General features: G+C 58.7%; 8 protein-coding genes across 8 annotated transcripts in view; 2 read left to right on the forward strand and 6 right to left on the reverse strand.

The window, feature by feature from the left end:
• The window catches only part of VDAG_06049 (sedoheptulose-1,7-bisphosphatase), a gene marked incomplete at both ends in the record, with an annotated part of 1313 nt that extends 743 nt beyond the window's left edge, over positions 1-570 (reverse strand). Inside the window, one exon of the mRNA XM_009659063.1 lies at positions 189-570. Coding sequence (XP_009657358.1) covers positions 189-570 — 382 coding nt within the window. The remainder of the gene's footprint in view (positions 1-188) is intronic.
• A 2725-nt stretch (positions 571-3295) lies between these two features.
• On the forward strand, positions 3296-5199 carry VDAG_06050 (SSO2 protein; the record flags this gene model as incomplete). The annotated part of the gene is made up of 4 exons (XM_009659064.1): positions 3296-3309; positions 3464-3627; positions 3662-4438; positions 4500-5199. The coding sequence occupies 4 exons, from the start codon at positions 3296-3298 to the stop codon at positions 4769-4771; spliced, it is 1227 nt and encodes a 408-aa protein (XP_009657359.1). The 3' UTR covers positions 4772-5199.
• A 292-nt stretch (positions 5200-5491) lies between these two features.
• On the reverse strand, positions 5492-6568 carry VDAG_06051 (uncharacterized protein; the record flags this gene model as incomplete). The annotated part of the gene is made up of 1 exon (XM_009659065.1): positions 5492-6568. The coding sequence occupies one exon, from the start codon at positions 6566-6568 to the stop codon at positions 5492-5494; it is 1077 nt and encodes a 358-aa protein (XP_009657360.1).
• Positions 6569-7177: 609 nt separating this feature from the next.
• VDAG_06052 (N-acetyltransferase) lies at positions 7178-10493 on the reverse strand (the record flags this gene model as incomplete). Its single annotated transcript, XM_009659066.1, has 3 exons — positions 7178-10166; positions 10228-10413; positions 10471-10493. 3 exons carry the CDS (start codon positions 10491-10493, stop codon positions 7178-7180), a joined length of 3198 nt encoding a protein of 1065 aa, XP_009657361.1.
• An 868-nt stretch (positions 10494-11361) lies between these two features.
• VDAG_06053 (nicotinate phosphoribosyltransferase) lies at positions 11362-13078 on the reverse strand (the record flags this gene model as incomplete). Its single annotated transcript, XM_009659067.1, has 3 exons — positions 12725-13078; positions 11545-12598; positions 11362-11494 (listed from the first exon to the last, which is right to left on the reverse strand). Exons 1-3 carry the CDS (start codon positions 12918-12920, stop codon positions 11362-11364), a joined length of 1383 nt encoding a protein of 460 aa, XP_009657362.1. The 5' UTR covers positions 12921-13078.
• A 713-nt stretch (positions 13079-13791) lies between these two features.
• Positions 13792-16544, forward strand: VDAG_06054 (STB2 protein; the record flags this gene model as incomplete). The annotated part of the gene is made up of 2 exons (XM_009659068.1): positions 13792-14021; positions 14075-16544. 2 exons carry the CDS (start codon positions 13792-13794, stop codon positions 16542-16544), a joined length of 2700 nt encoding a protein of 899 aa, XP_009657363.1.
• A 291-nt stretch (positions 16545-16835) lies between these two features.
• On the reverse strand, positions 16836-20256 carry VDAG_06055 (uncharacterized protein; the record flags this gene model as incomplete). Its single annotated transcript, XM_009659069.1, has 3 exons — positions 16836-17411; positions 17462-20191; positions 20245-20256. The coding sequence occupies 3 exons, from the start codon at positions 20254-20256 to the stop codon at positions 16836-16838; spliced, it is 3318 nt and encodes a 1105-aa protein (XP_009657364.1).
• Positions 20257-20834: 578 nt separating this feature from the next.
• VDAG_06056 (uncharacterized protein) lies at positions 20835-22103 on the reverse strand (the record flags this gene model as incomplete). Its single annotated transcript, XM_009659070.1, has 1 exon — positions 20835-22103. Exon 1 carries the CDS (start codon positions 21849-21851, stop codon positions 20835-20837), a length of 1017 nt encoding a protein of 338 aa, XP_009657365.1. The 5' UTR covers positions 21852-22103.
• Positions 22104-25317: the final 3214 nt, after the last annotated feature.

A 25317-nucleotide genomic window follows, 5' to 3' on the forward strand; every position in this document is an offset into this window, starting at 1 on the left:
TTCGCTCTTCCTCTCTTTTCTCTCGTCCCCCCTCCCCTTTGTATGCTTCTAGTCTCGTCTCGGGTTGCAGCTGCGACTCTTTCGCGGCGGCGCCACTCCAGACTCTACGATGGACTTGACTGCCGGCGTTAGCGTTTTCGTTGAGAGCGTCCCCCGTCCCAGATTTCAGGATGGTTCCCGCCCGCCACCTGCGGGAGATGATTGAGCCGCCGCCGAGGAGGTCAAAGCCGACGGTGTATGCTCTGCGTCGGGGGCCGGGGCCGGGGCGCCGGTGTGAACGGGCGTCTCGATAGGGTCCTCCTCGCTGCTGGCGGTTGTGACGGAGGGGCAGCGGGCGAGGGCATCGCGGAGGAGGTTCTCACAGGAGACGTCGACGTTGAGCTGGTCATCACCGAAAGCGTTGGCGGTGCCGACGAGAGCGACATGGTGAGAGGCCTGTAGGGTCTTGGATATAGCGTGGATGGCGTCGATGAGGGATGGAAGGAGGGATGTGCGGAGGGCGGCGCGGGAGTCGGAGGGGAGGACCGCCTCCAGGTAGCTGGTGAGCTCAGGTGTCAAACTGTTTGCCATGGTGTGAATATGCTGGGTTACCAGTGTTGACGTGCCCTAGAGGTGTCTGTGAAATCTGTTGATGAGAGAAATGGTGCAAAGCTTCTTCTTCTGGTGAGTGATTAAGGTCATAAATCTTGAGCTAGGTCCGGTCGCGGGCCGCTGAGGGATTTGACGCCGGCGCTCAACCCAACGGCAGCGGCCGGACGTGTGGATCTCAACAATATCGGTGGGACGGAGAAGTACCGGCCACATCGATGATTGCTTGCAGAGCTGCTTATTTGGTAGGCATACTAAGGAGCATGCGTGTTTTGAGAGACAAGCGTCTTCTGAGCGTTATGTGTCGCGTTTATGAGATGATCCGGCAATCCTTTGCTTAATTGGTGATTCATAGCTGGAGGCCGCCCAGCCATGTTTGAATCGCTTTCAGAACTGAGAGCCGAAGTACGTGTCCTCAGGTAAACCTTTTTCTTGTTTTCAAAGTATTCCGTTGACGTTTTTGCGTGGCTTAGATCAGGAATACCACAGTGCAGCTCACTATTGTCAGTCAGTAGAAGACATCGTGATTGAAGAGAGTCGGCACGACGAATGCCCTCAGAAGCAATTCGCATCCGGCATGCTCAAAACTCACATCCACTGTTTCGTTGATCTGGAAAAGGAAACATGATACAGGACCATATGAGAGCACGATGAAGATGGATTGCATGTGCGTGCCCAGAAAGTCACGACGATGAGATCGTTTAAGGTTAGGACGTTGACCACCGTCAGTAGCATGCAAGCTCACGCAGACTAAGACTAATGCCATCCGTCATTTGGGGGTCATCTTGGTTCCCCTCCGAAAGAGCTAATGCCGCTTGGCGCCGAAGAATGTAAATGACATCGTAGCGCCGCATTGGCCCGCGCTTCAGCGGAAGGCGGGCGATGGACACCGGATCATGGAGCGAGCGAGCGGACAAAGAGCAAGATGGATGGAAACGGACGAAGTATTGAAGGCTGAGCTGGCGACACGGACAGTATAACAGACGACGGTGAGAGATCGATTCGTCAAGGATGGATGGCCCAGCATGAGCTGAGGAGTAGCGCGACAGGTTGGGTGAGACTTGCAGGCGGGCTTGTTGAAACGGGCAGGGCTGAGGCTGCGAAGGTTCGGGCAGGGAAAGGATAAAAGACGGAGGAACTCGCCGTCACGAATGCAGTGCTCTGACGCTTGAGAGAATACCAGAGCATCCTCGCCCAGGGCCCGATCGTACCGATGACAGTCTAGGCGCCTAACTACTTTATTAGCTGCTAACGAACCTTTTCTCCCCCTTCCAATGGACTGAGGATTCCAGTGATCCCATCTATCGGAACTCTGCTGACATCAGAAGGAAGGAGGCACGGATACGAGCGGGGCGCGCTTGCTTTTCTTAGCCACAGTGCCTCTTGCCTGCCTGCCTGCCTCCCTAACCTAATAAGGTACTTGTACTATTCGTATGTACAGGTAGGAAAGAGAAACGGCACCGTCCTTGCCCCTGATCGGCTGGTTGAGAAGCAGCCAAAGGCAAAGCAGGAGCGACCCGCCCCACTCGGACCTGCATCAGGCCCTCGCCTGCCTCATGTTGATTCGCCCCTCACCCCAAGTCTGTTACAGAACCAACGCGCTTTAGAGGCGTCCAGCCCTTTGTCCAAGCATCAGGGTCCAATCGTCTCGAGGCCGTCGCGAGCGACTCACGACTCCTGGCCCGTCTCCTGCATCTGCATCTGCAGCTCGACAAGCAGACTGCTTCTGGATCTTGCTTCGATTCTGGACCAACTCAGGGACCAGGCGAATCTCCTTCTGTCGTCGTCTCTTGTCAACTGCCCGCCCAAAAGAACACAAGGTCGCAGTCGGCTGAAAGCAGAAAGCAGACATCCTCACTTCGCTTCTGTGTCTCCTGTCGCTCCAATCGATCAGGCCCGCGCACGCGCCCTCGACCAATCCTCCCACCCTACGCCGCCACTACTTGGTACACCGGGCGGCGATCCTCTTCTGACCTTTCCCTCCTCAGACCCAGTGTCAGGGGCTTTGATTACTACCGGCCCAATCCAACTTAACCTTACTTCACTGCCATTGTCCGCACCAACCCTCGCAACTCTCGGCACAACCCTTTGGACAGCACAGGAGAAAGGCTCCATATCCCTGAGACCGACCTCGAACATCCATTCCCACCTCCCGCATACCGACCCTTCAACCTCGCTCTCTTTCTGTTTCTGTCTCTGTCTCTGTCTCTGTCTCTGTCTCTGCCTCTCTCTGTCTCTGCCTCTCTCTCTCTCTCTCTCTCTCTCTCGCTCTCGCTCTGCACGAATTCCACCATATTCGGCCTCATTGACTCTTGCGAGGCATTCCGAACGACTCCAATCGTCAAACGCCCGCCGACCAGAACCTTGCAAGGAAGAAGCCTCCGCGCTTCCGCAAAGCACAATGAGCGTATGTGTTTCAACCCATCTCCCGCACTCCCAGTGTTTCGTCCGTACAGCTCCGCAAGAAAGAAACATGGACCATGGCACCCCCTCTGCTCCATTCGTCCTTGGCTGTCATTGCTCGAGTGCACCGCTTGCCTGTGTTCTGCCTCCCTCCCTATCCCGTACCTGACGTTGTCTACGACGAATGGTGTCGACGATCTGACATTCTCACTCCTGTTTTGCTCTTACCACGAGAGTACCATCCACACACCACACCCACATCACGAGCATTGTTGCACCCCTTGGTCTTCTCGTCGCTAACAACATGAGCCAGTACGGGTATGTCTAGATCTGCTCCGCCACGAGCGCCCCCGTTGATGCCTCGAATTGAGCAACTTTTGATGCTTCCCCGACGACCCCCTAACAATCCCCCAATAACCACCACACCCTCAACCTCGGAGTCGCGACTCTTGCTGACCGAATCGACCTACAGGTACGGAGGAAGGCAGAACCCCTTCGACCAGAGGGACGACGCTGGCGGATATGGAGCCCCTCAACAAGGCTACGGTGCGCCGCCAGCACAGTCCTATGGCGGCAGGAACCAGTACAGCCAAGGACAAGACTCCTACGGTGCCGGCATGTACAATCAAAGCCTCGGTTTGTCTGATGGGCTTACTGACGTGTGTTCCAGGGTCGAACGTCGAGATGGCCCCCCTCGCCCAGAACGCAGGCAGTTTTGGACAGGGCGACCCCAACTCCATTCTGAACGAGTGCCGCTCTATCGACTCTGGCATTGACGAGGTCGAGCGCAATCTGGACCAGCTGCGCATGCTCCAGGACCGTGTTCTCGCCGACGCCGACACATCGGGCGCCAGCCCTGCGAAGCGCCAGCTCGATGGCATTGGCAGCGAGACCATGACCATGTACCGCGCTCTCGTTGATCGCGTCCGTGTCGTCAAGTCCAACCCCGACTCTCGTACGCCCAAGAACAGCCCTCAGGTCGGCCGTGTCGACCGCCGCCTGAAGCAGGTCATCCAGCAGTACCAGCAGATCGAATCGACCTTCCGCAAGAAGACCCAGGAGCAAATGGCTCGCCAGTACCGCATCGTGCGACCCGATGCGGATGAGAGCGAGGTCCGCCAGGCCGTCGAGGACCCCAACGGCGGCCAGGTCTTCAGCCAGGCTCTGATGCAAAGCAGCCGCCAGGGCCAGGCACGTGCTGCCCTCAACGCTGTGCAGGACCGCCACGCAGAGATCCAGCGCATCGAACAGCAGATGGTCGAGCTGGCCCAGCTCTTCCAGGACATGGACACCCTTGTCGTGCAGCAGGAGGCGGCCGTCGCCCAGATCGAGCAGAAGGGCGAGGAGGTTGCCGAGAACCTAGACAAGGGCAACGAGGAGATTGGCGTCGCCGTCGACACGGCAAGGAAGACTCGCAAGAAGAAGTGGTGGTGCCTGGGTATCTGCGGTAAGCTTCATCCACCAAACAACCGGATCGCGCCGTTGTTCCTCATACTGACTGGGTGTAGTCCTCATCATCCTCATCATCGTCGGCGCGGTTGTTGCCTACGTGATGATCAACAACAGCAACAAGAACAACAACAACCAAAAGCGAGCACTCGACCTCACCTCTCTACCTATCGTCAACTCCGTGCCCGTGGACACAGACTCCATGGTCCGTGTATTCAAGGACAAGATGGTCCGGTCAGTAGACAACTGGCAGCCCGGCGCGAACGCTGCCGGCGACAACTGGGCTGCTAGCCAAGCACGCAACATCCGTGTGGCGCCACCACGATTCTGAGCGGATATATGTGACGCTTGTTTGACGACGTTGTCCCCAAAAGACGTTTTTAAAACGTGCCTCTTCCAACATGGCACCTTCACCACACTCTGGAGCGCAAGGCTCCGCATCTCATACTACTAGATCTCATCAGGGCCTCCCGCGACAACCGTGAGCGTCGTCCTGGCTTGACGTCAGGATTCTTGGAAATACTTTCAGGAGTGCATGCTGGGTTGTTCGCGCACGGACGGCTCTCTCTTTTTCTCGTTGTATACCACCCACTTTCGCTACCACTGGATCGACAGTATTCTTGCGGAGGATATATTTCCAAATAGGGGCGTTATCTCTTATCGTTGTCTGTGGTTCCGCTTCTGTCATGCTCTGCTTAGCATTATCGGCGTTGGCATGAGTCTAGTGCTAGGTTTGCCATATATTTTTTGTCTGTTCGACGTTGTCTCCGCTCTGTGGCTTGCTTGTAGTGACTGGTCATTTGTTCGACTATGGGTCACACACCTTGCGCTCATGCTGATTGGCATTGGTGTTTGCATTACGATTATGATTTTGCTCGATCGTGGTAGCTAGCCTTGCTAGCCCACGTGCCAACCACGAGGCCTTCTTTAGTTTCGTATCCTCATCCTATGCTGTAGACAGCTGTCGTGCAGGCCAGTGCAGGCCAGTGGGTATCTTTGCAAATGATCGCTCCTAACGATATGCAGACCGGGTGTCACAACCTCGTTCGCCTCATATTACACACCCCAAACCCCTGAGGGCGGCCTGTCTGTCCTTGTTCATGTCCCCTTTCTTGTGCAGCGCACATGCCAGTATAACAGGTGCCCCATCGTCTCCTACCCTGTGCCGCGAAGGCCGCTCCATGGGCCCGTTGTAGTGGCGGACTCGTTTGGGACCAGCTGAGCGGGTGGTGGTTGCCTTCTCCCTCTGGCGATCAACATGTTGGACCATCATTCCTCGGATCCTCCCCTTCTCGCGGTCGATGTAGCTGACGTGCCCGGCCAGAATTGTGCGCACTTTGACGCCCAGCGCGGCGAGCTGGTCGCTGGGCGCCGCCGAATCCTCCTCGAACCGGTCCTCGGGCTCCGTCTTTGTCTTGTCGGTTGTCTTCTGCGCAGCACCCGCCCACTGGACGCGCCTCGTCTTTTGTTCGCCGATGATCTGCCCCGTCACACTCTTGGCCGCGACGGCATGCGTCGTCTGCGGCTTCTTGAGGAACTTCATCGTGGGGCTGGACGCGACGCCGGAGGAACCCGCCGGCGGCGCCGTCTTGGTCCCCTGAGCGCGGCGCATCACGTTGTCCTCTTTGGCGGGGAGGCTGGTGCCGTGCCTCCTGCTCATCCTGCCGTTCCCGCGCTTCAGCACCTCGAGCGCTGCGCCAGGCATGTCGTCGGCGCGGCGCGTCATGAACTCGACTTGCTGCAGCCCCATCTCCCACCGCAAGACGCGATGCCCCCAGGTCGCCTCCCACTCGCCCCGCCCCATGGCCTTCAGCTGCGCCTCGGCTTCGTAGCCGCGGCAGCCTTCGTCGTCTCCCGCTTGGCTGCCGCTCTTTCCCTCGCCGGCCGCTGCCTCCCGCGGCGGCGGCGGCGGTCCTCGCGGGCAGGCGCCGGGCCGGATCGCCATTCTCAGGTTGCGCGAGAGGTGCCCGCAGTCCTGGGCCCGAGGGTACGGCGCCTTGCTGAGGCAGTCGGACGGGTAGGCTCTGTGGTAGCTCGCGAGCGCCTTGATCCAGTGCTTGCAGCGCTGGAAGTGCATTGTGCGCTCGAAGCCGCAGTAGATGCAGTAGGCGAGGTCTTGGACGCACATTTTTTTTTCTTTTTGCGCGGGCGGTGGGACTGCGCTCTCTGAAGGGTCTGATTGGACTCGTGCAGATAATGAAGTCTTCGATCTTGAGTACTTTCGTGAGATGGACGTTTCGTCTTCTTTTGCTGCCGTCGAGCTACCCGTAGAGAGATATGGATAGCGGCTCAACAAGACTAGAGACGAATCTGAAGCTCGCGGCGAGCAGGAGTGAAAGAACAAAGAATCTCGGAGTGGACAGAGCTATTATGGTTGAAGAATACTGGTGTTGAAGAATCACGTCCGCGTCAAAGGAGTTGTCTGGTGCAGGAGGCAGGTGGTTGCTTTGTTCAGGTGAGGCAGGAGATACCTGGAAGGCACAGGGAAGGAGCGGTTTCCCGCGGTGCCTGCCAGAATGAAACAACTTGCACTTTATAGGATGAGACCTCTCTGCTGTACGTTTGAGTGAATGCTGGTACTTTTTTGACTCTACCGACCTGGTTGGAACATGCAAACCTCGCCCCAAACGCCGATTGCCCGATATGTACAACGTGAGCGTAAATTGTCATGCAGACAACAAATACAGTCTCATCCTCGAAACAACATGGTTTTCCAAGATCAAACCCCTCCCCTCGCTCACCTGTCGCGCTTGCCGCCCTTCTTGGCCTTCTTCCTCGACTTCTCCCCGACAGCCTCGTCATACACCTCAGCCGCCGTCTGGCCAGCCTTGCGCTTCGACTTGGACTTGACGCTGACGACGGTGCTCGCGGGCCCCTTGGCCACCTGCGCCTCGGCCTCCTGCCACGCCGGCGCGTCGCCCTCAATCTCGTATTCGTCGAGCGGCAGCGAGTCGATGAGCTCGCGCTGCTTCTTGCGCAGCGTCTGCAGGACCTCGTCGCCGCCCTCCTCGAGCTCGTCGTCGAGCGTCGTCTCGAGGGGCTGGAAGCGCTGGTCGACGACCTCGTCGTCGTGCACGCCCGTCGCGTTCTCGCGGCTGACACCGAGGGACTTGCTCTGCGGCAGCTCGGCCTCGACGGCCTTGGAGACGAGGGCCGTGAAGTGCGCCGTCACCTTGCGGAGGATCTTGATGAACATGGCGAGGAGCTGCTGCGAGGGCAGCGAGAGCTCCGTCGAGATGACGTCGAGATCCTTGCGCTGCTCGCCGATGGCCAGCAGAATGGCCTGCTGCACGCCCGTGAGCCTAATGTCGGACTTGAGGCGGCCGGTGAAGTAGAGGTTGGAGATGGTGGGGATGAGGTCGAGGATGACGTGGTAGTCGAGCATGTTGTTCGCATACGACTCGAGACGCTTCAGGTCGAACGGCGACACGAGCCTGTCAAGGTCCGTCTTGTTGAGGGGCGCGGGCTCCTGCTCGTCGAGCTTGGCGCCGAGGTTCGCCGACTCGTCAATGCTCAGCGCCATGACGGCCGAGAAAGAGCGGAACTGGTACGACAGCAGCGAGAGGAAACGCTTGTGGAAGTCGCGAGAGAAGGCACCGACCCAAGACCTGTCGCCGCCGTTCTCGAGCGGTCGCAGCATGACGCACGTGTGCTCGCCAGTCAGGTCGTTGGCCGTCTGTCGCAGGTACACGGGCGCGAAGGTCGCCCGCTTCCAGAACTTGTGCAGCTCCTGGGTGAGGCCGTAGCTGACGCCAATGTAGTCGAGCAGCTCGGGCTTCTTCTCGGAGAGCTTGGCGAACAGGGGCGGCATCTTGTTGATGTCGCGAATCTTAATGTTGTCCTCGAGGAGGTTCGCGTTCTCGAGCTCCTCGTCCGTGACGCGAGTGATGGTGTCCTCCATGACAATGTCCTCCTCGTTCAGGCTCGTGAACTTGCCCTCGTAGAAGTCTGTGAGGAGCTGCAGCGCCTTGGAACCGTAGCCCATGCCCATGTACTCAGGGTTCGTGGCAATGCGCACAACGCGGGCTCCGGACAGCGAGGCAAAGTCCTCATCCTGGAACTGCTGGCTGACCAGCCAGGGGATGAGATCACCAGACGGCCGCTGGCCCCTGCTCAGCGAGTTGAGGACGCTCTGCCTGCTGATCTTACCCTCGAGAGACACCTGGATGACACACAGGGGCTCAGGAAGGCGTTGGTTCTCCTCCGAAACGGGCGGCACGAGGACGTAGAGCTCGTGCGCAGGGGCGTCGCTCATCAGCTGCAGATCGTCGGGCGAGTTCTTGTAGTGGCTGGCGACGTACAGCGCGACCATTTGCTGCAGGAACTTTTCGGAAACGGGGTGGAAGGAGAAGAGGGTATCGCGGTTGACCTGGAGGAGCTCGCACTGCGACGGGTCAGGGCAGCCCTGGCCGCTGACCTTGGCCCTGGGCAGGGTCGCGTCCAGGCAGAGGAGGGTGTTGAGCCACTTCTCGACGGAGTCGCCCTTGGCGTAACGAATCGGCTCAGAGAGTGTGATCTCGCGCAGGGAGCGGCTAGCCTGGAAACCAGAAGACTGCTCCTTGGAAGCGCGGCCCGTGGAACGGTCAGCGACGGTGGTGTCGCCGTTGGACGCCGCGCCTGGCCTCGACTGCTCACGTAGCTGCTTGATCAGCTTCAGTGACAGAGATCGACCAGTACCCTCGTAACCGTTGATGGTGGAGGCCATAAAGACGAGGTAGGGACCCATGAGCTTGCGGACGAGGGGCAGAGGAATGGCGGCGGCCTCATCGATGACGACCAGCTCGGCCTGGCCGAGAACGTGAGCGTCCTGCGGCCTGATGTACTGGATGGTCTGGCGGTGCTGCCTGTGGATGTTGACGCGAACAATCGCCTTGTTGAAGTCGGGGTTCGTGGACTGAATGATCGAGTAATCGGCGTGGTCGGCGTAGCCCAGGGCGTCAAAACCCTTGAAGATGAACTCGAAGAGCGTCTTCAAGTTCTCTGGCGAGGGCGACGTGATGAAAATGTTGCTGTATCCGTGGGCCACGGCGGCAGCGACGGCCACACCCATGGCAGCCGACTTGCCACGACCTCTCGCCGCCGTCAGGGTGACTGTGCTGCGCAGCGTCTTCTCGGCAATGGCGTCGACGAATGTCAAGAGAGCCTTGGCTTGGTCGACAGTCTTGGCGAGGGTAACCAGGGAGCCGACTGGTTGGGTATCCTGAAGCGACTCCTTCATGCCGTCCAGCTCCTTCTGGGTTTCGCTCATAGGCTGATCCAGGTCGGGAGGAGGCAGGGCCGTAACGTTTTTGCCGCCAGAGATGGGCAGAACGTTCATCTCGTCGTCAATGACAAGACAAGAGTCGCAGCCGCCGAGCGACAGGATGAAGCGCTCGTTAAAGCGGGCAACGACGTCGTCGTGGGCCTCGGTACGGTACCGGCTGTGGACGTCCATGGACAGGTTGTAGAGCTGCTTCAAGCTGTTCATACCCTTGAGCAGCAGGATGACGAGGCCGCCACCCTCAACCGTCTCCATGGTCTTGGCGAGAATGTTGGGCGTCAGTGCCTCGAAGTCCTGGAGGACGCACATGCCAAAGGTGTTTCCGAGAACCTTCTCAGTCTCCTTGTAGTAGACGTAGCGGATGTTGTGCAGGGTGACGAAGGCTTCGAAGGGGTCCATGTCGTTGGCCTCGCGGATGCCGCGCTTCACTTCCTTCTTGATCTTGTTCTCTCGCTTCTGTCGGTGACTGCATTGCGACTTGTCAGTTCATGGCCCCCCAGGGATAGGATGCTCGGGGACCAGCGTACCTCGTGAAGTTGAGGAGCTTGCTCTTGTAGGCCCAGAGAACCGACTTGTTCTGCTTGAGCTCCATCTGCGACATGATGTGGTGCAGGTTCACGATGATGTCCTTGCCGCGATCGCCGACCACGACGAAGAAGCTTCGCTTCTTCTCCTGCAGGCCATTGCGGATGAGCGCGGGGATGCGCGAGTCTCTATAGAGTGTGTCAGGGCGATTTTGACTGAGGAAAAGGGCAATCATCTAGACCTACACCTGCTTCTGCTTTTGCGACATCTTGGCGGTGTGCAGAGCTGTTGGGTCGTGACAGCGTCTGGGTGAAGTTCGTCGGTCAAGAGCCAGGCGCGGGACTCGATGGGCTTGGACGACTCTCTGTGAGAGCTGCCATCCAAAATTTTGGCGGAGAGAACATTTTCTGCCGGGCGGTGTCATGAGGGTGGGACTACGATTGTTCACCCCACATTGAAGTACGGCGCGTGATAAATGTGGCTGGGGTCCTACGGTGTGCTAATATAACCGAATCTGCTACCACCAGGGATATCAGATCATGATCATGGCTTGCCCGGCCTCGCGGCATTGGTTTTTTTTGAGGGATTCATGATGCTGGACATCGAACTGCATCATGTTTTTTATGGCTGGTTGGTTCTTGGCTTTGTCAACATTTCTATATTGGCAAGCAGTGCAAGCTGCCTCTAACTACAGCATTGTGTCTGTGCCGCTTCTAAGAAAAGGGCCAAGCTCTACTACCTTGCCTGCTGTCTGGTATAATCCTGTTTGCAAGTATTCCATGGACGAACTGACGCTCAGGTAGCTGAGATTCTGAGGATTAATCGGCCTGGCCTTGGTCTCTCGCCAGCTTACACTGGACAACATCCGGACAGGCTGACGGATTTCGCTTGAGCGACTCACGCTGCGGAGCCACCACGGGAAAGATGCCACCCGTCCCAATGGAGCTGACTCCGTGCGGTGGATGAGAAGTCTTTTGCGACGAGAGTGCGCCGTGCTTGCTTGGTCGATGAACGCAACGGCCAACGCCGCAATGACCAGGTCACTGGATGCTTCCGCACCGAGACAGAGTGCATACGGTGCTGTGGTAGCCCGCAGCACTCGGGTTTGGCGCTCGGCAGGCATGTATGCTGCGGCATCAAGGCTTGGCGTCATCCTTGCCCCATCGCGACGTCTCATCGCCGCCCTTCCACTCGCGCTCCACGTAGCCGAGCTCCTGCTTGACCTTCTCCACGGTGCCCTTATCACCTGTGTTCTTACCCGAGTTGTCACTGCACCAAGATTAGCTCCAGGACAAGACAAAGGCCTAAAGAAAACTGACCTGATTTTGATGGCATTCCTGCCAGCCGCCGAGCTCAGCTTGATGACAATGTTGAGGGGCGTCGACTTGGACCCGTCCTTTAGTCGGGTGAAGTCGTTGGTGAGGAAGGTGCCGACACCAAACGTCGGCACGAAACCCGCGGCCTCGGAGATCTTCTTGTACTCGAGGCATCGCTCAATGTTGAGCGAGTCGGAGAAGACCATGGTCTTGCCCGTGATGCCCTGGTCGGCGTAGTACTTGCGCAGCATCTCGACGTACTCGGTCGGGTCGCCCGAGTCCTGGCGCACACCGGCGAACAGCTCAGCGTACGTCTTGATGGAGCCGTCTGCCTTCTTGTAATCGCCGGCGTCGCCATCGACGGGGTCGACGGGGCGGCTGAAGGCGCGCAGGAACTCCTGGGTGCCAAAAGTGTCGGTGAGGGCGATGCCGAGCTTGCCGCCAAAGGCGCCGACCCAGTAGCGCAGGGCGGCCTCGGTGGCGCCGCGGTAGTCGTCGGTGATGGCGGCGATGCCCATGAACCACTCGTGGGCGACGGTGCCGACGGGGGGGATGCCGAAGCGCATGGCAAGGTGGACGTTGCTCGTGCCGCTGAGGCGGGCCTTGAAGCCGCGGGCCTCGGCTTGCTTGTCGGCACGGACGAGGCCGCGGAAGACGAGGGCCTGGGTGTGGTAGTCGCGGCGGCGGCGGGTGCCGAACTCGGAAAAGGTGCAGCCGGCCTCGAGGAGCTGCTGGCCCTTCTCGAAGGCGCGGTCCTCCTGGCCGTCGTAGGTCCAGTCCTTGTCCATGAAGAGGAAGTAGGCCTCGGAGGTCAGGGCGAGCATGGGGATCTCGTAGAGGATCGTCTCGGACCAGGTGCCCTGGATCTTGATGTCGACATGGCCGACATCGGTGTCTGCGCCCGTGTCGTCGCCTTCGGGGGTGAATGTCGTCGTAACCTGCTCGCGCGGTCGCAACCTCAGCTCCTTGAGGAAGTTGAGGTAGTCTTCTGTCAGGTAAGGGCAGTGACGCTGGAGGAACTGGTGCTCTTCATCGGTCAGGGAAATGTTGCCGAGTTCTGTATGGCGGGGTTAGCGCGGGGTCCCGCGGCGCGAACGTGATTTCTCATGGGTCGTACGACCATTCTGGGCGCAAATACGCGCGAAAAAAAGAAAAAAAAAACACACAGAGAGGGGTCACGAACTCTGGATCTGCTGTTCGAGCCAGCGAAAAGCCTCCCTTGAGAGTTTCTTCTCAGGAGTTCGGTTCGTGAAGGCGTAAGTTACGGGCACATCCTTGAAATACTTGGTGACGGCACATTGCATCGTCAGCTTGTACAAATCAGTATCCAGAAATGAAATTACGCCCGCCGGGTAGGGTGACGAGCTGTTGAAATCCATGATGGCGATCTTGACGACTGCAGGAAGACAACCAAAAAGTGTTTTGTTTCCAGGAAGAAAGCGCGTCAGCTGCGCTGGCTAAAGAGATGGGCTGGAGCTGGGCTGGACATGCGACAGCGATGTGTCACAGCTACGTCAAGCAGGGGTCGAGGGTCGAGGGTCGAGGGTCGAGGGTCTGAAGAAGGCGCTTTTACGGCTAGTACTTGGCTTGTGGCATGCGAATGAGGGGCATTTGGGTCTGGTGCCACGGCCAAGCTGAAGAATTGGGTAAGCTGGTTCTTTAGTATTGCCAGGTAGGTATAGGACCTCATGTGCCAAAGCTAACAAGGTCCTGTAGTCTCTCCAACCAAAGCAGGTAGACCGTTGGCTTTTAGCGCTATTTCAGCGAAGCCAACCTTCCTCAGCTGCTCCCGACTTTAACTTTGTTGTAAAAAAGCACAGTCTGTTTCTCACTGGTAGACATCATCCCCCAACACGAATAAATAATGCTTGTACGACATGAGAGATAGATCAAGGCAATGCAGGGACGAAAAGGCGGGCCATTCCTGCTAGGCCCGTTTAAGACAAGTACATGTATATGTACGTACCCAACCTGGATGGCCTTCTTTCACTCGTAGAATGTGGCAGTGCTAATGCGTGGCTGAAGCTGGAGGGTCCCCATCACATGGTGCCGACATTGCGTCACGTTGGCAGAGAGCCAACACCAACGACCATCATTGTCAATCGCCTTTCGCATCCTGCTTTCTGCACCTCGGCCCACGGCTGCCTTCGACTCGAGCCAACTAGACGACGGCATACTCGCCTACACACCCTCATGATCGTGCAATAGTCACCATGCCAAAGGCAACGCCTTGCCTGAAGCTGCAAAACCATGTCGTTTCGATTCCCTTTCCCAGTCCCTCCTGACCCATGGTCACACCGCGAGGAGGAGATCACGCTGGCCCGAGTCAACTCTTCGCCGCGAAATGCCCGTACGGCTCCCGGGGCTGAGGCCAATGGATCTGCGAGCTCGAGAAAGGATGCTTCGGGCGATTCTGCCACGTCTGCCCCAGCACCACTTCCACAAAAGAGATGGATTTTTGCCGACCCCGTGGCCTTTAGGTAGGCCTTGAAAGCCCACAACTCTCCTGATGCATGTCTGACATTGATTCCAGATACCTCGAAGACGACCCGGCCGTCACGGTTGTTGAGCGACGACGGGTACTGCGTGGATACGAATTATATCTGGTCGAACAGTGGGCATGCTCCCGCGAGTCTCCAACCCTCGTCATAGTCACGTACACAGGCGATGAGCGACACACAGTCGTGGCAGGAGTCTTGGGGGTTCCCGCGGACGAGACCGCCTGGTCACCCCGGCTGCGGCTGTACTTTAAGTCCATCCAGCAGTACCACGCACGACCGAAGGAGACAGGCGAAGGCGAGCTCATGGTGACGAACCTCAGCAGTTTCCCTTCGGCCTTGACCGTCATTCCTGTTCCCGATGGCGATATTCGAACCCACCGAAAGCTTTTCATCGTCAATGAGGATCTCAAGCGTCTGGGTTGTTCTGGCAGATCTGGCATGTCCTTGACTGATCCCACGCCGGCCACCCAGGCCAAATTCTATCAGCTCTTCCGAACGAGCGACCGCCCGCCCTTTTTCGAGTCGGTCTTGGAACTCGTCAAGCTCTGTCAGACGGCGCTATTCTTGTTTGGCAAACTCGAGTTTGAGTACGTCGATGGCCTGCTTTGTGACAAGACGGAAACTGCCATCGGCAACTGGTGGACTGAAGTCGGCGCCGAATACTACAACATCGAGCCCACTGACGGCATCCTCGGCCCGACGACTGTGGCTGCATTGCTCGGCATGCTGGCTGGCGCAAGGAATCGTCTCCACTACCTGGGCGCGCCAGTCGCCAAGGACGTGTTCGACATTGATTGCACGAAGCGAGGCATTTCGTGGTTCCAGAGGTCGCAGAAGCTGGAAAAGACGAGGCGGCTGGACCGCCAGACCATTCTCAAGCTCCACAGCGTCACGGCCAAGGCCGCAGCGGGCGAGGGCTGGGGCGTCCAAAAGGCCGTCAAGTCCACGGTGGCAGAAATCGGCGGAAAGAGAGGCGAGCTCGTCATCGGCCTGGTCGGCGGGCGGGACAAGGGCGCCGTTGGCGATATTGAGACACTGGACATTACGAAATTCGTCGACCTGGTCTCCGGCGAACGTGCCAAATGGCTCTGGCTCGGCAAGCCTAAGAGGACGGCGCTCGAATCCAACGAAAAGACGCCCGACATGAGCGCCATTCTCTTTGGCGAAAAGGAGGCCAAGGAGGGCGCCGTGACGCCCAGCAGGAGGGTGCAGTCTTTGCCGTTGGAGGAGGAGGTCCAGCGTACCAAAGAGGAACCGGCGAATACCCTACACCCTGTTCAAACCCCTATTCAGGCTGCGACTATGAATGATGCCGTCTTGGGGGAGAAGGACCCATCGCGGAGGGGCGTGTTCAAGAGCGTGGCTGGCCGCGTCAGCGACGCCCGGTCTGGACTCGGGCGTATCAAAGATACCATAGGTGGCAGTCGGAGAGGCCACGCCAGCCGGCCTAGCAGGGATGACTTCTCTGATGGAGGGTATGCGACCCCGAGCACGTCGGCACTCCAACAAAACTCAGCACTATCACCTCCCCCGGTGGGGATTAACAGAGCATTCACCTGGAAAAACAAGCCGGAGGAATACCTCAACTCGTTCAAGAAGGAGGCGGAGCAGGCTAACGAAACCGAGAAGGGCGCAGCCGAGGGAGACGATGACCAGCAAGTTGTAGACCCGCCCTCACGTGTCGGCAGCGAATGGAGCCACGCCGTCAGTGAGCCGATCAAGGAGGAAGACAACGACGACGCCCACCCGTCGGTCGTCGGTTCGACCATTGAGACTGATCTACTTGGACCCTTTGAGGCAGAACGAGGCGAAAACATCGAGGCAGCATTTCTCCAGCGCCGGCACAGCATCGAGTATTTCACGCCATCCCGCAGACCGGCGATCAGCGAAGCACGCTGGCCGCGTCGCCTCTCCTTTGGCGATGCAGAGGAGGCAGTGCTGCGCTGGGAGGAGATCACAAGCCTGCTCCCTGACACCGCCCCGCCCCACGACCCCCTCGTCGCCCTCAAGCAGCAGGCGGGTGTCGCTGAGCTGGCCCGCGCTCTGTATGGCTCCATCCATTCGATTAGCAACCACCTATCACCCTGGGTCGTCACAAAGGTTGAGGCCATTGAAGCTCTTGACGCGCACTACACGCGCGAGCACGAGGAGATCCAGGGCCTCTACTATCAACTCTCTGAAGCCTACCAGCGCGTCAAGCAGGGCTCGTCCGAACTTATTGCTTCCGAGCGCGGGCGCCTCACCGAGGCCATCCGGGAGGTTGAGGTTCTCGCCGCGCGGCTCGATTACGAGGTCAATGCGCTTGGCGGCAAGGTTGGGGACGTCGAAGATGGCGTCTTGGTTTTCGAACGCCAGGTTGAGGATGTCGAGGCGCGCGCGGAGGAGCTCAAGGCCACGCTGGAGACGGAGGGGTGGCTGCACTGGTTCGTGAGGACGTTAACGGGAATCGGAACAGGACCAAATATCACGAGGGGGGTTGCGGAGGCCGTGCCTCCTCGATAGGGGAAGCTGCATAGCGTGGTTGTTTTCATTTTGCTTACTTAGGCATTGGATACCCTTCATGGGCGAGACGCTCAATGACGATTTATTTCATTTGGATTCCGCTGCGAGTGGTGACATGTCTTTTTACTATGCATGGCACAGCCTTGACAATGATTTTGACTCCAGCACTCTAGTTGAAGATGCCGCCATGGTTTATAATAAGACATGACGAGTGATTGGTATCACAATTCCATTATTATGATGGCTCTAACTTCTGGATTGTCTACTACCTTTGTCTATCATCAAGGATATCTAAGATCTACGTAATGTTCCCTTTCCTGCGAGATCAAAACGCCAGGTCTCCATGCCGACACCCACAACTACAATTTCTCTAAAATCCTCCTCCTCAGCCCCGTCAAGAACATCAAGATCGCCTGGGTCTGCAACACCGCTGTTCTCGTTCGCCAACAGAGTGAGCTGCGCCTCATCATGCTCCGTCAGGCCCCATCTTAGGGACCACACCTTCACGCGCTGGTCGTTGCTAACCGTAGCAAACGTCGTCCGCCGCGCTTGCTTCTCCGCGCTCAGCGGCGCCGTCTGCAGAATCGCGAGGCCGTTGATAGCCGCCGCATGAGCGCCCTTGACGCCCGTCTTGGAGACGAACTCGTACTCGCCAGCCCGCCGCTGGAGCACAGTTATACCGAGGCCGTTGTCGTCGCCGCCGGTCAGGAGGAGGCGCATCTCCGCGCCGTCGTGGTCGAGAGTGCTCATGTCCAGCGCCTTGACGGAGCTCTGGTGCAGCCTTGCCGTCGTCTGGGAGGGCGTATTCCCCCGCAGCGCCCGGTTCGCCCCTTTGCGCGATCCAGACGCCGAGATGGCCGTCCGTGGCTGCCGTTCCGATCTCGAGCTCTGCGCCCGTCTACGCGGAGATGTCTCACTCTCGTCAAGCAAGCACCGGTGTACCGTCCCTTGGCCAGGAGTGTGAACTGGCCACCGTCGTAGAGATACGTGCCCACTGTCGAGTTTGAGAAAACCATGCTCACGACGACGCCTCCTTCTCCGGCAGTGATGTCAAAGTCGAGAATGCGCAGATCGCCATCGGGGCTCTTATCCGCCCACACCGCCTCCCGCACGACGGCCGGGCCAGAGAAGGCGGCGCCGGCGCCGGGGAGCCGCCGCACCCTCCACACGACAAACTCCTCATTGCCGCCGCAGCTGAAGAGCAGAGCCCCGTCGCCGCGGTCGGCGAGCCAGCGCAGACCCTGGAGGCCGGCGCGGTGGCTCTTGAGGCTCGCGACGCAGCGGCCGTCGTGCCAGAGGCGGATGGAGGTGTCCTCGCTCGCGGTGGCGAGGTAGGGCCCGTTGGCGCAGGCGACGGCGCGGATCTCGCGGCCGTGGGTGCCGGATTTGAGGACCTCGTGGGGCGGGTGGTGCTGGGTTTTGAGGAGGAGGATGCCTGCCCTGGCGTAGGCGATGCGGAGCGGGGAGGAGGCGGGGGCTGGGGCGGACCAGATGCGGTTGGGGCCTCCGACGTCGTGGGTGTGGATGTCGCGGCGGGTGGTTTCGTTGTAGAGGGTGAAGAGCCTGCTGCGGAAGCCCGTCAGGAGGAGGTCGTGGTCGGGGGAGAAGTGGGCTGATTCAATGGTGGTGAGGGATGGCACATGCGTCTGGTGGAGGAGTGTGAGGTGGGGTTTGGGGGATGAGAGGAGAGCGTAGAGCCGGTAGTGAGCGTCGCGAGCTGTGATGAGGAGGTGGGTTTCTCCGTTGAGAGAGGTCGGGAGGGAGATGATCGAAGTGATCGTGTCTACTGTATGACGAACGATGGGTGATTGAAGCGTCAATTCAGTAGGAGAGCGTTGAAAGAGGGAGATGTGACCATGGCGAGAGCCAATGATCAAAACATCGCCGACTAGATGGGCTGCTGTCGCGACGTAGCTAGCTTGTTGACCGGGGACAGAAAGGCTGGAGGTAACGGTGACGGAGGATATGTCGACCGTCAGGAGCTGCATAACGTCTGGACCTCCTATCATCATAACGAGAAGCTCCGCCACCAAAGGGCTATCGTCACTGAGTGGCTTGACGACGAAGATGTCGGAGATCTTGCCGTTCATGATGGTGATTTCCTTGACCGTCGAGTCCTTGTACAGGAACAGCTTCTTCGTGGCCGTCCCTAAGATGGCTACGCCAGGGGCAGGACTCCTGATTGTAGTGCAGAATGCCAGGTCGCGACCGTGTTGGCCTTCGTAAGAAATCTCTTCCCACGATAGATCTGCCCCAAACGTTCCCAAGAGGATCCTTCCTCTGGTGCTTGCAGCAAGCAACGTATTCTGAGAGATGAAGACAAAGTTCTGAAATCCTTCGGGCCGTTTCCTCGAAGGTGGCGGGTATTCCTGATTTGATGGCGGCAGCCGACGTAGGATGTCCTCAAAGACGAGCTGGGAAAGCTCACTCGGAAGCGTATCGAGCCCGTTGCTTCCCTCGCCGCTCGCTGTCGTGTCTACATCGTCGGTGATGAGGTTGACTCTCGCATCCGCACCTCCAGTGGCGATCAGAGAGCCCCCTTGCTTCAGGGGCTCAACAGCTGCCGCCCAGATGTGCTTCCCGTCGTGGTGTGCAAACGTTTCTCGCAGTATAAGCTTTCCCGCGCCTCCGTCGCCTGCCTCGGCAGAAGCTCTCCTCGCCTGCCACGCCGCAACATCCACCTCCAACCGCCACTTGTGCACCGTGGCATCCTCCCCGAACGAATAGACCGGCATCACGACCTGGCCCTTGTCGAAGCCAAGACCATGCCCCGCGAATTTGACATGCCAGATCCGCGAACCATGCCCCATGGCCACCGCAACCGGGGCACTCGACGCATCCGCCACAGCAGAGAGGTCAACGCTGCCAAACCCCGTCTCGCGCGCCTCCCCAAACGAAGCCCGCACGACGCCCCTCTCCAACGACGCCTTGGAGACATCCCACAGCCGGATCGTCCGGTCATCGCTACAGCTCGCCAGCAAGCGCATCCTCTCTCCCGGCGGCCCCCCGGCACCCTCAAACTCGGGCGAAATGTCCACGCCAAAGATGGAGCCCTCGTGCCCCGCAAAGACGGAGAGCACCTCGCAGCTCGGCGGCCCGGCAGCGGGCAGCTCGCACGTCCACACGACAATCTCGCCAAAGGCCGTGCCGCCCGCGACCAGCAGCGTCGCGGGCGCCGTCCACGCCGCCCTGGCCGCGTACAGGCCGGGACGCGCGGGGGCGACGATGCGGCCGAGGACGAGCTTGTGGGCCGCGGCGTCGTAGGTGGCTTCGAGGAGCTCGTTGTGGGCCGTCACGAAGGCGATGCGGCCCGCGGGCGAGACGGCGGCGCTGAAGAGCCAGTCGTGGGCTTTGGCTTCTGCGAGGGGCGCGGGGGGTTCGCCGCCGCCGGTCAGGGCGGCCTCGAGGGCGGGGGTGGGCAGGGCGGTGACGGATTGGTTGCCCCATAGGAGGATGAGGTCGCCGCTGATGACGATGCCGTGGATGGTCTGGGCGTGGAAGACGCGGAGGGTGAGGCGGAGGGTGTGTGTTGATGTGTCGTAGGCTTTAAGGAGGTTGTCTTCCGCGACAAGGAGGGTTGGCATGGAGGATGACAAGAAGGCGAGGGCGGTGATGGGAACCAGAAGGGATGTCCTCTGGAGGGGATACTGTGATTTGTCAGTGTCTTGGCGAAGAATGGTCCATCATTCGAGGCTCATACTGAGGTGCTCATGGTGGGTGGTTTGGTGGATTGCCCCTCCATGAACCTGACCGTAGCTGTGGCGGGGTAAATTCTAGCGACGGACCGCTAGCACAGATGAATGAGACAAAGGAGAGGGAGAAGAGTATGTAGAGCATCAATACATGAGACGTAATTGTGTTGATGAAGCAAAATTGGAGCTCTTCACCGGCTGGACGCTGAACGCTGAACGCTGAACGCTGAACGCTGAACGCTGAAAGGAGTTGAGGTTTTTGGAGATTTTCGTCGGTTCGACTCATCGAGTGCCTGCCCGTCATGGGAGCCCCACCTTCCAGATCCAGTTCTCTTCCATGACGCAGTCAAACATAGCACGACGACGAGCCATGAGCATCACTTCATCTCTCAAAATGTATGTTTGTAGAATCATTACTTCATCAATATTCTAGTACCGCCAAGGCTTCATCCACCCGTCTGGGTATTTCCATGACCTATCCTATGTAGTCTGTCCCATCTGGAACGTCTCTGACCCATCGTTCATCGCTTATCGTGAGGAAGAAAAAGAGAATTCGAGCCGCAAACGCCATGAAACCACGTCGCTCCACCGTCATGTTTTACTGACGATGCGAGTAGGGCTCGTACGCCATCTCGCGAGTAGCGTGAGGGGCGCCGAACGAGGTCGGCTGCTGGGGGTTGTAGAAGCCCTGGTTCGCGGGCGAGGCGAGGGGCTGGTACGAGTTGCCACCGGGCAGGAGCTTCTCGGCGTCGGTCGAGCCACGGTTGCGGCTCTTGCGATCGCGCGAGTTGTGGCTCGGTGCGCAGCAGCAGATGGTGAACATCCAGAAGAAACCGGCACCGAGAGCGCACGCCGCCGAGATCCAGACGAGTGCAAGGAACGTCGTATCGAAGCCGGCATCCACGCCGTACCACCTGCCCGTACCCTTGATGGCGCCGACGACAATGGAGGACATGGCGGTGGAGAGGGCGGCCGAGGCGACGACGGCGATCGAGGCCACCTGCGCGACGAGGAAGGTGACGCAAGACATGACGCGCGTGCAGTTGGCGAAGATGCCAAAGATGACAGACAGCGCCAGAGAGATGAAGGCGACGACGTACGCGACCTGAGTCCACTTGACCACCGTGTTGAAGAGCTTCAGCGAGTCCTCGACCTCCGAGGGAAGCTCGACGCGGCGACCGGCGACATCGCCGACGCCCTCAATAAAAGACGTGTTGAGCTGCTTGTGGGCCCAGTCAAACTGGGGATCGGTGCAGCTGCGGTCGCCCTTGTTGTCGGTCGTGCAGTAGCCCCAGAGCGCAACATCGTAGACGTTGTCGAGGCCGAGGGCCTTGGCCGTGATGTTGTTCGTCAGAGCGTCGCCAACAGCGCCCTCAATATCGGAAGCGTCCTGGCGAGCGACAACGTTGACCTCGGGCAGCACATCGCGAGAGAGAATATCGGATACAATGTCCCTAAAGTCGGCGGGGTTGATCTCGAGCTTTGTCGCGTTCACGCGGAACATGTACAGGTCCTTGTTGGAGACACCGCCAAGACAGGCGATGAGGAGGAAGATGAGGGATGCCGTGGACAGTATAAACGGCAGAGCCACGCAGAGAAAGCGACCGACACCCATAATTAAGGTTGTAAGGCTGATCTGATGTGTTGTGTTGCTTGTGGGGGGTTGGTTGTTCGGGGTGACGAGGGTGGTACTCGTCTGGTGTGGTGGTAGATGGGTGGTCGAGCGAGGGTGGCACTTGTAGCGAATGCAAGTGTTGATGGGTTGTTGTAGCGAGAGATATCGAATACCGATGCGTCTGATGGTATCGAATGGAGTATTCACAGTCGAAAGGGGGGACGGGGTGAAGATGAGAGACGAGAGGTAGATGGCGGTACAGGAATGTTAGCAACAGCAACAACGCATTTACTTATACTGGGCCATCGATCCATGGGAATGGCAGGAAGGGCGGGATGGGCTGCACCTTACGCGGCCCTGGGAAACGACCGAGTGGCGCAGGCGGGCAAAGCGAGTGAGCTCTTTGGTTTCGCTCCACTGATGGGCAGTGATAGACAGGGGCCCCGGGAGCTCTCCAGTGAGGGCCGTCTCCACTCAAGCCAACACTCAGCCCCAGCAAGCCTCTCTCCAACGCCCAATGCTGTGCACACCACTGCTACACCATCGCGGTACCTACCTTAGGTACCTGTGGGCAGAATTGCCCGTCGCAGCTACCTGCGAAGATGGCCCATACGCGTACCCGCTGGCTAGTACCCGCTGGCTAGTAGAGAGGTAGAGAGCCCGGCAGTGGAGAGCACATCCTGGCTGAGAGGGGTCTTCGATGAGGCGTCACGACGTAACAAGTACAGTCTGCGGTCCTCGACGTGGGGAAGTACTTGCGTCATCCCTCACCAGCCATCTTTCCTAGATCAGCCATCACTTGTTGTGGCCATTTCCCAGTGAACCGTCACCACCAAAAGCAGCAAGCTGAAACAGTGGCTCTCAGCCCAAGATGCTATGCCTTGAGCCAGCCAAGCCAAGCCTGCATTTTTCGCAGCCAGCACGGCATAATGCTGACTCTTTTCCATGCTGACTATTCTCATTGCTGACAGTAAGATGGGAAACGAATTGGCATCCTCACGCATCCGCCGCTCGCCCACTTGCTTGATCCAGCTTGATCCTTCCTACCTTCACCCTCTCCCAACAATTCAAGACCATCGCGATTGCCGAAGAGCCTGAGTCGAGCTCTGATCCACCGTCGTCGTCGTCTCCCTAAGCCTCTGCTCCCCCTACCTCTCACCCGTGACAAACACACGCTGCGCAGCCCGAAAAGGCAATTTGCGTGGTGCCGAGTCAAGACCGCGACACGGGAATCTCCTACCAGCCTTGGCAGCTCAAGCAGACGGCAGTCTTGACCCCTCAAACAAGCAGCCCCCGTTCGTCATCCCCGAGAGGCTGAGCCGCAAACCACAGCTCATTCTCCCCTTCTCGGCTGCTGTTGTGCCCGTCTGTCTGGTGCCTATCCCCCTGGCCTTTTCGCCTGCTGCTGTGGTGCTGCGGGTGCTGTGTGGACGGCTTTCTGCTGGCCCCACCTCACTGCTAAGCCCCCTCCACAGGTTGATTGAGTGCGGCTTGTCACTCATCCACCACACCACCGCCCAGGCAACAGCCAACAAGGCGGACGCTCCTACCTAATTATAGAACCGAGCACTCATCGCTGTGCGCTGTGTCCACGTCAGCTGTACCCTGGGTATGCCTTCATTGGCAGTGTGGCTGATGAGGTAAGGCACTGCGCATGGTGATGTGATCAACTGCACTGGGATCGGCAATCCGCCTTTTAAACGTGTATCAAGCAAAATTTCTGCCAAAAGTCTGATTTGTTTTGCTAAACGAACCGCTCTCTCGCCCGTGTCTGTCTCACTCCTACATCAGCACTCCAGACCGTAGTGCTGCTCAATTGATCATTCGGAGCTCGTGATTCTTGAACACCAACAAGGTGGCAAAATAGCCAACGATACGAGTTTTGAAGCGAGCGGCGAAACGTCAACGTGTACCTCGCCCATCCTCGGCCCAGATCATTTCCCAAGGGGCTCGACCGCGGTGAAAGAATCACACGATGGGACAGTAGTCTTAAAATAAGGTATGGTCAGTGGGTTTGGCCTGATGATTAAGATGCGAAACCAACATGGCATCCCAGATTGATCACCCCGACGAAACCGCAAACTCTTGAGGAATCCTTCACCGCACTGCGGGCCAGAAATCCGCTGATGCCAAGGTGATTATCGAAGACATCTGCATATGGCCAAGGCCGACAACAGGGAAGGCCCGAGGCCACCGCTCCGAGCCGATTGAGCTGGTCCGATCGTGTGGCCTTTCGAGCAGTGTCACGACCAGTAAAATAAGGATACTACTGCTGCAATACCCCGACGAGCCACGCGGATGTAGGCCGTCAAGGCCGATGGCTCCGATCGGCGAAGGGGCCTGCACGGTAGAGACGGGCATCCCCCAGGGTGATGTGCCACCGGGCGGGCTCATTCTCGTTGCACTGCAGCAAGGCCTTCGTTCCGCCGAGTCCCACCCTTTACCACAGAGCATGTGACCCGAGCCTCGAATGAACCCCAAAGCTGGCTGGACTATTGCAAGGCTGGCCCTGGCATGGCATTTGCGCAAAGTAGAGGTCACCCGCCCCTCGCGTTGCCCGTCTCAGCCAAGCTTAGTTCCTGGGAACTTCTGTTTCCTGGGATTTGTGGTCACTTGACATCAAACCATTTGCCCATTCAGCAGAAACCTTCCGTTCCAACCCCCTGGCTCTGCCTGCCCACGAGCGCGGGGATCCTGGGCCGGCGCTGGGCCAAGCGTGGTCCGTCGCCTGCGCCAGCCGGCGTCGATGGGGTCGAGGCGGCCCTCTAGTTCGCAGGACCCTCAGCCAGCCAGGGCTCGACATTTTCCCTATCGTGACCAACCCTCTCAGCCGGGACTGACTCTTGCGCTTGAATAGCATCGTGGCGTAATTTGACGTCGGTCCGTCTTGCTCCTTTGGCCATGGTGGCCTCTGCAAGCTTTCAACGTGATCCTGGTAGATGTGGTGGTCGCTGGCACAGTTGCTGCTTCATCTGGGCGCCCCCATTGGTGACAGCCAAGCCAGGCTGGATGCGGCGCTCGATAAGGGTTCGGTCATGGAGGGTGGGCTGGACAGGAACGTTCAGTCTGTATCGGGTCCCAGGCCATATACCCACACATTGATCTCGCCATGGCGGCAGGCGGCAGGAGGGGGGGCAGAGGCGTCAGTCAGAGTTGGGGTCATCGGCAACACAGAACTGTGAGCCTCGTAGACGAATACGTGGCTATTAAAGAGGGGAACTGTTTGACGACGAACGTGGATGGTGGACTGGAGTGACAGGGAAACGGCCAGGGAAAGCACTGACAGCGCCTGAACTCCTGGCCGACCGACGGTGCCTACCTCCCTAAGCTCCGCTGACCGACCGACCGACCACCCCAGTCGACCCGCCCCAAGCTCCTCGGGAGGAGCCCCGAAGCACCCTAGCGAACAGCAACGTACAGGGCAGCCACGCACATTGTTCGCCTAGGTTCGATACAAAACCTTGGC

This window comes from Verticillium dahliae, genomic scaffold (genome assembly GCF_000150675.1).
Source record: "Verticillium dahliae VdLs.17 supercont1.13 genomic scaffold, whole genome shotgun sequence".
Classification (NCBI taxonomy): Eukaryota; Fungi; Ascomycota; class Sordariomycetes; order Glomerellales; family Plectosphaerellaceae; genus Verticillium; species Verticillium dahliae.